Source organism: Panthera pardus, unplaced genomic scaffold (assembly GCF_024362965.1).
Source record: "Panthera pardus isolate Hobbes unplaced genomic scaffold, ASM2436296v1 HiC_scaffold_7, whole genome shotgun sequence".
NCBI classification, from domain to species: Eukaryota; Metazoa; Chordata; class Mammalia; order Carnivora; family Felidae; genus Panthera; species Panthera pardus.
The window spans coordinates 47,750,802-47,762,755 of NW_026527002.1; the positions used below are offsets into that span (position 1 = coordinate 47,750,802).

At 42.4% G+C, this 11,954-nt stretch overlaps 1 protein-coding gene across 7 annotated transcripts in view; it reads right to left on the reverse strand.

Annotated features, from left to right (window-relative positions):
• UBR5 (ubiquitin protein ligase E3 component n-recognin 5) overlaps positions 1–2,328 on the reverse strand; it is a 137,166-nt gene extending 134,838 nt beyond the window's left edge. For all 7 annotated transcript variants that reach the window (XM_053896473.1, XM_053896472.1, XM_053896474.1 and 4 more), the window contains exon 1: positions 2,198–2,328. In XM_053896473.1, coding sequence (XP_053752448.1) covers positions 2,198–2,259 — 62 coding nt within the window. In that variant the 5' untranslated portion in view covers positions 2,260–2,328. The remainder of the gene's footprint in view (positions 1–2,197) is intronic.
• Positions 2,329–11,954: the final 9,626 nt, after the last annotated feature.

Genomic DNA, 11,954 nt, shown 5'->3' on the forward strand with positions numbered 1-11,954 from the left:
ACACATTTTATAAACTAAATCAAATCCGCTTCTATTTCATGAAATGAAAACTCAAGATGACCTAAATATTCTTAATATTGTATACTGACATTACAGGAATCAAAAACAAGACTACTTGTTTACCCCAGGAATGGGAAAGAAAAAAGAAAAAAAAAAGGTAGCTTTAAAAAGGATACATTACTTGGAAATTTCTCAGACAAGCTGAAGCAAAAGGAATGCTCAAAAATGAATCAAAGTGCCCAAGACAACTGCAAAATAGGTTTTGGCATGCACAGTCAACTGAGTAAGCTAGTCAGGATTCTTGGTATATATAAAGCAGGACTAATATAGAAAACATGGCCTACTTCTCTCCTGCTTGGTTCAATTTTCTAAGTCACAAGCCAAGTTACACTACAAGCACCATCAACTTTGTTCTATGAATGACAGTAGACCTATCCTCACTACCAGCCTGGTTCCAAAATTTACCAAAAAATCTTATGTTAAAATCTTAAAAAAGATCTCTATCTCTAATGAAATAAAATCAGAGTAAGGATCACATAAACAAAATGTCAAAATAAATGACAAAACTTATTTCGGTATTTAAAGGAACTATGTGACGACTCCAAATGGCTAATATTTTCAGAAAGGATTTCAAAAGCTGCACAAACGTGTTAATACAATATAGCTACAGCAAAGATTAGACAAATCTGAACCCAGTGCCACAAACTGAGTGGCCAGCTTGCCGATGAGAAGCTGTCCCCCGCACCTGAGGCGGATAGACACTGGGAGACCAAGGCCAGTATCTTAGCAAGTTAGGCCTCTTCCTCCCTCCGGGAAGCGCTCGACAAACAGGGCGTCACGCAACTTATGTCACCCAGTCACTTAGCAAAAATCATACCTAACTTCTAAACTTGGGTCCAAATGGCCTTTTATACTCAAAAGAAGTAGAAAGCAACTTATATTATCGGGGGAGAGGGAAGCTTAAAATGCCCCACTTTCTGGCCCCGTATTTTTCAGCCCATCATCAGATCAGAGTCCTAAATTCTAAGACTTACTTTAATGGAGGCCTCCCTCAACCTTCTCCGAGTCTCTTGTTTTGCAACAGTGAAGGAACTTTTCCTGCTTTATCTTAGTTCCCTGAGAGCATGTGGCCCTGCAATTCAATATCCTAAACTGGCAGGGAACGGTGGAGGAGGCAAAGGGAGGAATCCACACAGCCAAAACAGCCTTCTTATTAAAGACAAAAAAAAAAAAAAAAAAATCATAATTCCTCCTCCACCCAAAGCAACCCATCCCAGAAATTTACAGCTTAAGAAAGCAGCATTGCGAACTGCAAACGTAAGAGTTTTCCTTAGACTCTACGCACGGTTTTCAGCTGTCAAATTACAACTCAGGAAAACACTATCATTAGAATAAAAAAGGAAACAAAAAAGCTCGCACCATAGGGGCTGGGAGAAGGAGCTTACCAGACCCGTTTCGGAAGAAGGAGAGCAAAGGGAATCCAATCCACTTCCCCACCCCCGCCTGAATTCATCCCCTCCCGGGGCGGGCAAACCTCACTGCAGGAGCTCAAATTTAATAATAATAACAATAATCATGGCGCTTACCCCCCCCCACCCCCCACCCCCGCGATCTGCCAGGAATCAGCCTCCCCCTCCCCCGGGATCTCTAGGCTTGGCAGGTCCAGATCTCCCCACCGGACACAGTTCCCGGGGACCCGGGCGAACCCAGTCTACCCCGGGGCCCCTCGCCCCGCTTCTCCTCTTCCCTCTCTTTTTACCTCCACCATCCCCCATCCGCATTGTCTGTCTCAATTCAACTTTGACTAATATGGATTCCTCGGGCCTGGGCCGGGCGGTAATTACAGCCCGCCCCCCCCCCCCGGGAGCTGGATTCCCCCCCCCCATCTCCGCCGAGTTAAACGCGGCTCCTCGTTGAGAGACGGGGGGGGGGGGGGGGGGGAGGTTGCAGCGCGCTTTTCTCGTCTACACCGCGGGCACCGTCCACACCGAGCTCCCCCCGCGGCCCCGAGCCCCCGGGACCAGAAGTTTGCCCCGGAAGGGGCCTAGATGGGAGCAGTGAAGACCCCCCCCCCCCCCGCCAGCCGGCCGGCCTGCGCGTAAATACCGGCGCCCGCCGCGGCGCGGCCCCGTGGGGGAGGGGAGGGCGGGGAGGCGCCCCTCCCCCCGCCCGCCCGCCAGCCCGCCGGCCCTATTACCTGTCATTGAGCTGGTCCTCGGTGCCCGGCAGCGGGTGAACCACGAAATGGATGGACGTCATGGTGCTTCCTTCTAGTCCTCCTCCCGAGGACGGCCCCCTCCCGCTCTCGCCCACCCCCCCCAACCCCCTTCCCCTCCCCAATACCCACTGCCGCCGCCGCCTCCCAGTCCCCAAATGGAGGGAAGCAAATGCGCAGGGGCCGCCGCCGCCTCCCTGCCGGGCGTGTGTCCGCCGCCCGGCGGTCCGGCGGGGCGGATCAACACGCCACCCGCTCCCGCGGCGACAGCGCGCTGGAGTGCGAGGCCGGCGGCCGGGACCCAGGCGCGCCGCCGCCGCCGGCGACCGGGCGTCGGGAGAGGGGGCGACTGGGGAGGGAGGAGAGGGACGGGCTGCGGGCTGCGGGGACGGTGTGGTCCCGGCGGCGGACGGGGTCCGGACTAGGGAGGTGGGGAAGGAGATGAGCCCGCACCGCGCGTCACTGGCGAGAAGCCGCCGCCACCACCGCCGCCAGCACCGCCGCCGCCATCTTCACTTCTGCCCCAGTTTCTCCGTCTCGCAGGCTCCGCTCCCGAGCGGCGGGGGAGGGGCGAACGGGAGGAGGAGGAGGTGGAGGGAGGAGACCGGCGGGCGGGGGCACGGCTGCGAGGGGGCGGGGCTCCGGGAAACGGGCGGTAAGGCCCTTTCGATTGGGCGGCTCAACGTTGTCGGGCCACGGCGCTGTAAGGCGCGTGCGGATTGGTCCGTTCGGCCCCGAGCCCAGCCCTCTGGGGGGTGGGATAGCTCCCGAGTGAGTGTTCCGGAGAGCACGTGTTAGGGAAGGAGGAGGCGGAGGGGAGCCCGCTGGGGCGGGGAAGAAGTCTGGGAGGGAGGCTAAGTGTGCGTCCCCGGGGAGGTGGGAGGAAGAGGGGCTCCTGCGTTTCTCGCTCTGATTTCCCTCGGGCAGCCCTAATTATTCTGCGGACCTTTAGGGGGTTTTTGTTGTTTCCAGTCCTTCATCTGCAATTACATTTAAAGTGGAAGTGCAAAATCAGTTAAGGGGCGAGAAATGCACAGCTTTTTATTGGAGAAGTAAGGTAGTTATGTAAGGACCTTTCCAGAAGGTCCTATCGTAGGATCAGAGAACTGACTTTGCAGCAACTTCTTTAATCACCCTAGTCTCCCCAATGTCCCCAGCAACACCATCACTCGCACAAAAACAAAATGGAAATTTCCACTAATTTACTGATTTAAATGATTCATGAGTTTAATGAAAAATACCTCTTCTACAAAGGTGTTCTTCAATTCATGATCATTTGGGTCATACGGCAAATTCTTGAATGGATCTTTTTTTTCTAGGGAACTCCTTTTTTCTAAGGAACCAGTTCATAAGCTTTCTTCTCAAAGGCTTCCATAGCACCTTCAAAAAATCAAGTACCCCTTTCAAAGCAGAGTAAAAACATTAAGCTCCGTCTGCAATTTGTGTAGATGTTCATTAAATCGGGGGTCCTGGGAAAAGTTCTTAAGGTATAATATCCCTATTTTTCTGTTAATGCATTACATTTGCACAGTTCTGCTTAGGAATTTCTTTTGAGCAAAATATATGAAAATTTATTTATAAATCAGGATAGAGTAGGTACCCCCTTGAGACAGATAATGGAACAGTTTTGTAGGTCACCAGCTTCAAAATTGGCCCAGATTAGTTTCGACTAAAAAGTGATTTCAAGGCTGGTATTTAGTCCTCACAAGCAGAAGGGAAGCAGGGTAGACCAACGGACACTGCTAGTTTTAGAGCTAGACAACTGGATTTGTGTCCTGTTTGTGGTACTTAACTATGTGACCTTGCTTAAATTATTTAGCCTCTCATAATGTCTTTTTTCTCATTAGTAAAATATCCCATAGTAACAGATCTGCATAGGGTTGTGATGAGGTCTAGATAAGATAGTGTTTGTCAAGCGCCTAGAGCAGTTCATAACACTTGGTAGGCTCAGCAAATGGAAGCTTTTATTAGTCAACAGTGTTCACTATGTATGACTTTATATACTTACGTCTTTTAATATTCAACACACTGTGGGGTAAATAATATATCCCCATTATATAGATGAGAACACTGATGTGCAAACAGTTAAGTGTTGAAGCTGAGACTTAAACCCAGGTCATCTAACTCCGATTACATTGCTCTTTCCACTATACCACAGCTGCCATCCAGTTAATAATTTAAAAGGAACAGATTATTCAAAGCCATAGGAAAAATGTGATATGATAAATGCAATAAGAGTGCTATGGAAGTTAACGGAGGAAGTGATTCAAGCCAAGACAATTAAGAAAAGTCATTTAAGCTGAGCTTTCAAGAATGTTCGGGGCAAATAAAATATCTAGCGTAAGCTCACTCATTTTATATTTGCCCCTGAACAAACTCCACACCACACCCACACATTGCTTATTTCTTCCAAATCTGTCTTTTTTCATCTTTTCATTGTTCTTCTACTCTGTTTCCTTGATTTACTCACCCCTAGTCTCCTAGTTCTGAGACTTTCTCTCACGAGTGAAGGCCAGTTTTCTCACTTATTGAAACTGCACATTTGGTCTTCGATGACCGTCTTGGCATTGCAATCTTTTTGTTATCCCAGGCTGGCATGTTAGGGAAAATTTTCCTCTTGCAGAGCTCCAACACGTTAGTGGGTCCCACTTTGCAGACAGAAAAACAAGAATAAAGGCATGGAGTTTTGCAAGCCCATCACCTAGGGAAGGAGGGAATACAGATAGAGAATGGCAATAAGCAGGGTTCAAGCAGAATCTCTTTGAAGCATCAAAGTGCAATACAAGCCAGAAAAGAAGACCAGGGGGAGGAGGGTTCTTTTCTAATAATTTGGACTAATTTTCCTTTTCAAAACAAATGAACAGAGAAATGAGACGGGAAAGGGGGAAAGCTCAATGAAAGATGGGCTGATGCATGTTTTACCACTGTGGGCAACAGGAACGCAATCCCACTGGGGACAATCTGGGAGACAGTGGGGGAACACATCTCAGAATTATCTCACCGAGTAGGGAGGAAGCTAGAGGTATTTATCCATCAACTCCGTACCTCAGTGGTTGAGGATTGTTCCTGGGTTAAATCCCTGACACTTTACGCTTTCCACACTCATGGGCAAAGCATACTCCTAAGGCCAAAGAATGAAAGAAAAATAAAGACATTTCCAAAAAAGGAGAGAGGAAGAAAGAAAAAGAAATGTGAGAAATTTTTGGCAGTCAATCCATATCAAAGAGTATTGTTTAAGCAAAAGGAAAATGATTCCCCAGTGTAAGCTCAGATAGGCATAAAGGTATGAAAAAGTATGAAAAGAGAAGAAAATATGTAGGTATATGAATGTTGACTGAGTTAAACAATGGGGCTTAAAAATCCACAACATTGATACCAAATGCTGGCAAAAAGGTAGACCAACAAGAATGAGAATGCAAAATAGTACAGCCATTTTAGAAGGCGGTCTGGTGGTTTTGTACAAAACTAACATACTCTTAACATATGACCCAGTAATCATACTCCTTGCTATTTACCCACAGGACTTGAAATTTTTATGTCCAAACAAAAATCTGTACACAGGTGTTTATAGAAGCTTTATTCAAAACTGCCAAGGCTTGTAAGCAACCAAGATGTCTTTTAGTAGGTGAATGCGTAGTAAACTGTTGTATATTTGCACAACGGGTATTATTCAGCACTAAAGAGAAAAGAGTTATCAAGCATGAAAAGATATGGAGGAATAGTAAATGCATACTACTAAGTGAGAAAGTAGCCAATCTGAAAGGTGACCTACTCCATGATTCCAACTATATGACATTCTGGAAAAAGCAAAACTGTGGAGGCAGTAAAAAGATCAGTGGTTGCCAGAGGTTAGTAGAGAGAGGGATGGACAGGTAAAGCAACAAAGGATTTTTAAGGTAGTAAAACTATTCTGTATAATACTCTAATGGTGGATACATTTCATTTTAAACTGATAGAATTTCAGTCTAAACCGATAGAATGTACAACACCTAGAGTTAATCCTAATGTACTGTATGAACTCTGGGTGATAATAATATGTCAGTGTAGATTCATCAGTTTTAACAAATAGACTACTGTGGTTTGGGGATGCTGATAACAGACAAAGCTATACATGTGAGTACATGGGAGATTCTGTACCTTCCTCTCAATTTTGCTGAGATCCTAAAACTGCTCTAAGAAATAAAGTCAATGAAAAAATCTTAAACAAATATCAGCAAAACAAATTCAACAGGATATATAGCAAGGACAGTGGATGATAAGTAAGTTGGATAATTTAACATGGAAATCAACAAATGTGATTCACCATATTAACAGAAAGGAGAAAAATCATTAAATCATTTCAATAGAGAAAGAAAGAGAATGCTGAAATTCTATAACTATTCGTGAAGAAAATGCCTTAGTAATCTATGAATAGAAGGAAACATCTTTAATTTGATAAAGGATGTTTCTAAAAACCCTACAGAAAACATCTTCTACAGTGGTGAAATGTTGAGAGTTTTCCCCCTAACACTGGAAACAAGAATGTCTGTTCTCACCACTCGTTTTTAACATTGCACTAGGGTTCCAGCTAGTGCAATAAGATAAGAAAAAAATTTTATAGGGATTAATTTTCCAAGGCAGCTGCCAAAGTTAACAGAGGGATAGTGCTGGTGATCAATGGTTGACACCATCTACAGGATCACCTGGAGGCTAGAATGACCAGGCAGGTAGTGCTGGACTGGAAAATGGTGGTCATGCACTATAAGAATATTAACATTTCTGACAACTTCTACAGAATTAGGTGGAGGTACCAGGCTTTGGACTTCTTCCACAAGCACGTAGACACCAACCCATCCTATGGTCCCTACTACTTCTGGATATCCAAGCACATCTTTAGGTAGATTGTGCAATGCATGTGGCCCCACAAGATAGAGCATTTCCAGGCCACTTTAGAACACCTCAAGATGTTTGACAAGAAAAAGCAAGTGATTATTTTTCCTTAAATCTGTGTGTCTGAAGCCCACACATAAGTTTGTCTACTTGAGGCACCTGACTTACGAGGTTGACCAGAAGTACCAAATGTTGACAGCCACTCTGGAGAAGAAGAAGTACAATGAGGCCAAGGTTCACTACAGAAGGAGTAGCTCAAACAGGCCAAGGACAACATAGGGAAGAAAACCAGCAAATAAACAGAGGTCCTCAAGACTCACAGACTTCTGATCTGAGCCCAATAAAACCTGTTCATCTCTTAAAGGATATATATAGGTTTCAGAAAGTAAGATATAAAAGCATCATTATTTTCACAGGACATATTTTAATATATAAAAAATTAGAATAGGCAGGTTTAGCAAAATAATCAGAAATAAGGTTAATGTCCAACAAAACTTGAGCTGTTTTCATATATCAAAAAACCAAAAAGAATTAGGAAAATGAAAATTTGTAAATGCGTTTAATATAAAAACTATAAAATATCTAGTATCTAAGAACAAATTAAAAAAGATATGTGTAAAAACCTCTACATAGAAACTTTAAAATATTTTTGAAAGAAATCAAAGATGGTCTAAATAAATGGAGGAATATACCATGCTCATGGGCTAGTACAACTAACATGGCGAAGTTGTAAATCTTCCCTAATCTATAGTTTTAGCATCATCTCAAAATTCTGACACTTTTTTCTCCACCCCAGTGGAACTTCACAAATTGTTTTTCAAACTTATATGGAAATGTAAGGAGAAACAAAGAAATCAATGAAATAATAAACAGCACAGACATTGACCAAAGGTTAATAAACACATGACTTTAACACCATAGGCACTTTAGAGAAGTTTGGGAAGAAAAGTATGCAATAAGTTGTGCTGGGATAATTGGAAATCATTATTTTAAAAAAAATTAAACTTAGGGGCACCTGGGTGGCTCAGTCAGTTGAGTGTCCAACTTCGGCTCAGGTTATGATCTCGCGATTTGCGAGTTCAAGCCCCGTGTCGGGCTCTGTGCTGACAGCTCAGAGCCTGGAGCCTGTTTCAGATTCTGTGTCTCCCTCTCTCTCTCTGCCCATCCCCTGCTCATGCTCTGTCTCTCTCTGTCTCAAAAATAAAAAAATTAAAAAAAAAATGAAAAAATTAAACTTAACCCCCTACCCACATCATACACAAAAATCCAGGTAGACTGTAGATCTGCATGTAAAAGGCAAATAATAAAATCTCTAAGAATATAAAAGGATATATATATGACCTTAGGATAGAGGAAGATTTCCTAAACTGGACATATAAGCTCTAATCATAAAGAAAAAAAGATCAGTATGTTAGACTATACTATAATTAAGAATTTCTGTTCATCAAAAAGACAACATTAAGAATTGAAAAAATAAGCCACAGAATGAAAGAAGATATTTGCATACATATTACTAACAGAGAACTCATAACCAGAATATATTTTTAAATTCCTAGAAATTACATAGTAAAGTAAAACAGAGAGTACCAAAAAATATTTTAATGAGCAAAAGACCAGAATAGGCACTCCTCTGAAGAAATACAAATAATGCTCACTTATTCAAATGAGCAATAAACATATGGAAAGGTGCTCAACCTCATTGGTCATCAGGGAAAAGCAAATTAAAACACAATGAAATACTACTAAACACCCTCCAGGATGACTGTAATCAAATAGACAATAAAAAGTGTTGGTGATGGTGGGGTGTTGGGTGGGGGGATGAGCTAAATGGGAGAGGGGCATTAAGGAGAACACTTGGTGGAATGAGCACTGGATGTTTATATGTAAGTGATGAATTACTATATTCTATTCCTGAAATCATTATTACACTATATGTTAACTAACTTGGATTTAAATAAAAAATAAATGAATAAATAAACTGTTCACGGTAATAAAAAGTGTTGGTCAGGGGACAGTGTGGAATAAGGACTCTATTTACAGCTAGTGAGAGCTTTAACTGACTGATAACAATCACCTTGTAAAACTGTCATTCTCTGTGAGGGTGAAGCATACACATGTCTAATAATTCCACTCTAAGCTATATATTCAATATATGTTCATGCACAGTGTACCAAGAGACAAGAAAAATAATGTTCACAGCATCACTCCAAGCTCCAAACTGTAAACAATTTCAATGACCATCAAAAATAGAATACTATGGGGGCAGCTGGGTGGCTCAGTTGGTTAAGCGTCTGACTCTTGATTTCAGCTCAGATCATGATCTCACGGTTCATGAGTTCAAGCCCTGCATCAGGCTCTGCTCTGACAGTGCAGAGCCTGCTTGGGATTCTTTCTCTCTCCCTTTCTCCCTGCCTCTCTCCTACTGGCTCTCTCTCTTAAAAATAAATAAACAAACTTAAAAAAATAAAATATTATGGTATGTTCATGCAAAGTAACATCGTACAACAATAAATATGAATGAGCTACAGTTACTTGCAAAACCTGAATAAATCTCAAAAAAAAAAAAATGTTGAGTAAAAGTCAGAGATGGTATAGTTCCATTGATATGAGCTTCCAAAATAAGCAAAGTCAAGCTATATTGTTGGGGATGCGTGTTAAGGTAGTAAAACTAAGAAAAGCAAACAAGAGATTACTTTAAACGGTAGCAGATACTTCATGGGGAAGGGAGGATATTGATTGGGAAGCAGCACCAGAGGACCTTCTGGAATGCTAACCATGTTCTATTTCCTGACCTGGATATTGGTTACAGGATGTTCATTTTATGGTGATCTATTTAGCTATACATTTTTATTTTGTGTACTTTTCTATATGTGTGCTAAATTTCATTATAGGAAGATTTTTTTAAAAAGAAAATGGCTCAGCCTGTGGAGGGGGCAGCCATCCATTACTTTGCATCATGGCTGACTCTGGTGAAGCCCAACATTGTTAAAAAGAGGACCAAGAAGTTCATCTGGCATGTCAGACATATATGTCAAACTTAAGCGCAACTGGCTGAAACCCAGAGGCATTGACGATCGGGTATGCAAAAGATTCAAGGGCCAGATCTTGATGCCCAACCTTGGTTATGGTAGCAACAAGAAAACAAAGCACGTGCTTCCCAGTGGCTTCTGGAAGTTCCTAGTCCACAACATCAAGGAGTTTAAGTGCTTCTGACGTGTAACAGATCTTACTGTGCAGAGATTGTTCACAGTGTCTCCTCCAAGAACCACAAAGCCATTGCGGAAAGAGCATCCCAGCTGGCTGTCAGAGTCACCCATCCCAATGCCAGGCTGCACAGCAAGAAAATGAATAGACAGACAGCTTATGTGCACGTCACATTTGTGTTAATAAAACCATTAAACTACAAAAAAAGAAAAGAAAAATGGCTCTACCTCACACCATACAGAAATATTAACTCAAAATAGAACATAGACCTAAATGTAAGAGCTAAAGCCTTAAGATTCTTAGCAGAAAAGATAGGAGTACATCTTTGTAACCTCAAATAAGACAATTGTTTTTTAGCGACAAAAGCACATACAATTTTTAAAGTAGATAAATTAGACTTCATTAAAATTTAACACTTTTGTACTCCAAAGGACACCATGAAGAAAGTAGAAAGTCAATCCACGGAATGGGAGATAGTGTTTGCAAGTCATTTATCTGATATGAGACTAGCATCCAGAATATATAAAAAATCTTTCAACTCAACAATAAAAAGACAAAATCCAATTTACAAATGGATAAAGGGAAAGAAAAGGCTGTAATGAGCTACAGTTTATGAAAGAAGAATGAGAAAGGATAAAGCCAGGTTTGTGAAGATGTAGAAATGGTAACGCATAGCAGAGAAAAGGCAGAGTGTTTTCCTCCTGATTGTTCCATCACAGAGCTGAGTCTGGAAACTACAGGAAAATAAAGATTTTGAAGGTGGGGGCGCCTGGGTGGCTCAGTCAGTTAATCATCCAACTTTGGCTCAGGTCATGATCTCACGGCTAGTGAGTTTGAGCCTTGAGTTGGGCTGTGTGCTGGCAGTTCAGAGCCTGGAGACTCCTTTGAATTCTGTGTCCCTCTCCCTGCCCCTCCCCTGCTTGCACTGTCTCTGTCTCTCAACAATAAATAAACATTAAAAAAAAAAAGATTTTGAAGGTTGAACAATTAAAGCTCAGATTAGGAGTGAAGACTATCAAAGAGGGGGCACCTGGGTGGCTCAGTCGGTTGAGCATCTGACTCTTGATTTTGGCTCAGGTCATGACTCAAGGTCACGGATTGAGCCCTGCTTTGTGCTCCTTGCTATCAGCTGATGGCTATCAGCTATTCCTGCTTGGGATTCTCTCTCTCTCTCTTCCCCCTCTCCCCCCACTCTTCTCCTCTTCCTCCCCCTCTTCATGCTCTCTCTAAAAGATAAAAAAAAAAAGAAAAAAAAAAAAGACTATCAGCACTGAGTTGTCTTAAATGAAGTCAAGCTTCCAGACGCAGATAAACCATTCACCATACTGGCAAATAAAAAATGTTTACATCTTGAGGAAAAAAAAAAATAGGCAAAGGAGGTGAGTAATGTTTTTCCAAAGAATATATACAAATGGCCAATAAGCACATGAAAAGATGCTCAACATCTTTAGTCATTAGAGGCATGCAAATCAAACCTGCACTGAGATAACACTTCTCTTCTACTGGGATGGGGAAAACAAAAAAGACAAACAACAGTGAACATTGGAGAGGATGTGAAGAAATGGAAACCCTCATACATTGTTGATTGGATTGTGAAATGAAGCAGTCACTTTGGAAAACAGTTCGACAGCTTTGACAGTTACTCAAAAAGTCAGTTACCATAAGA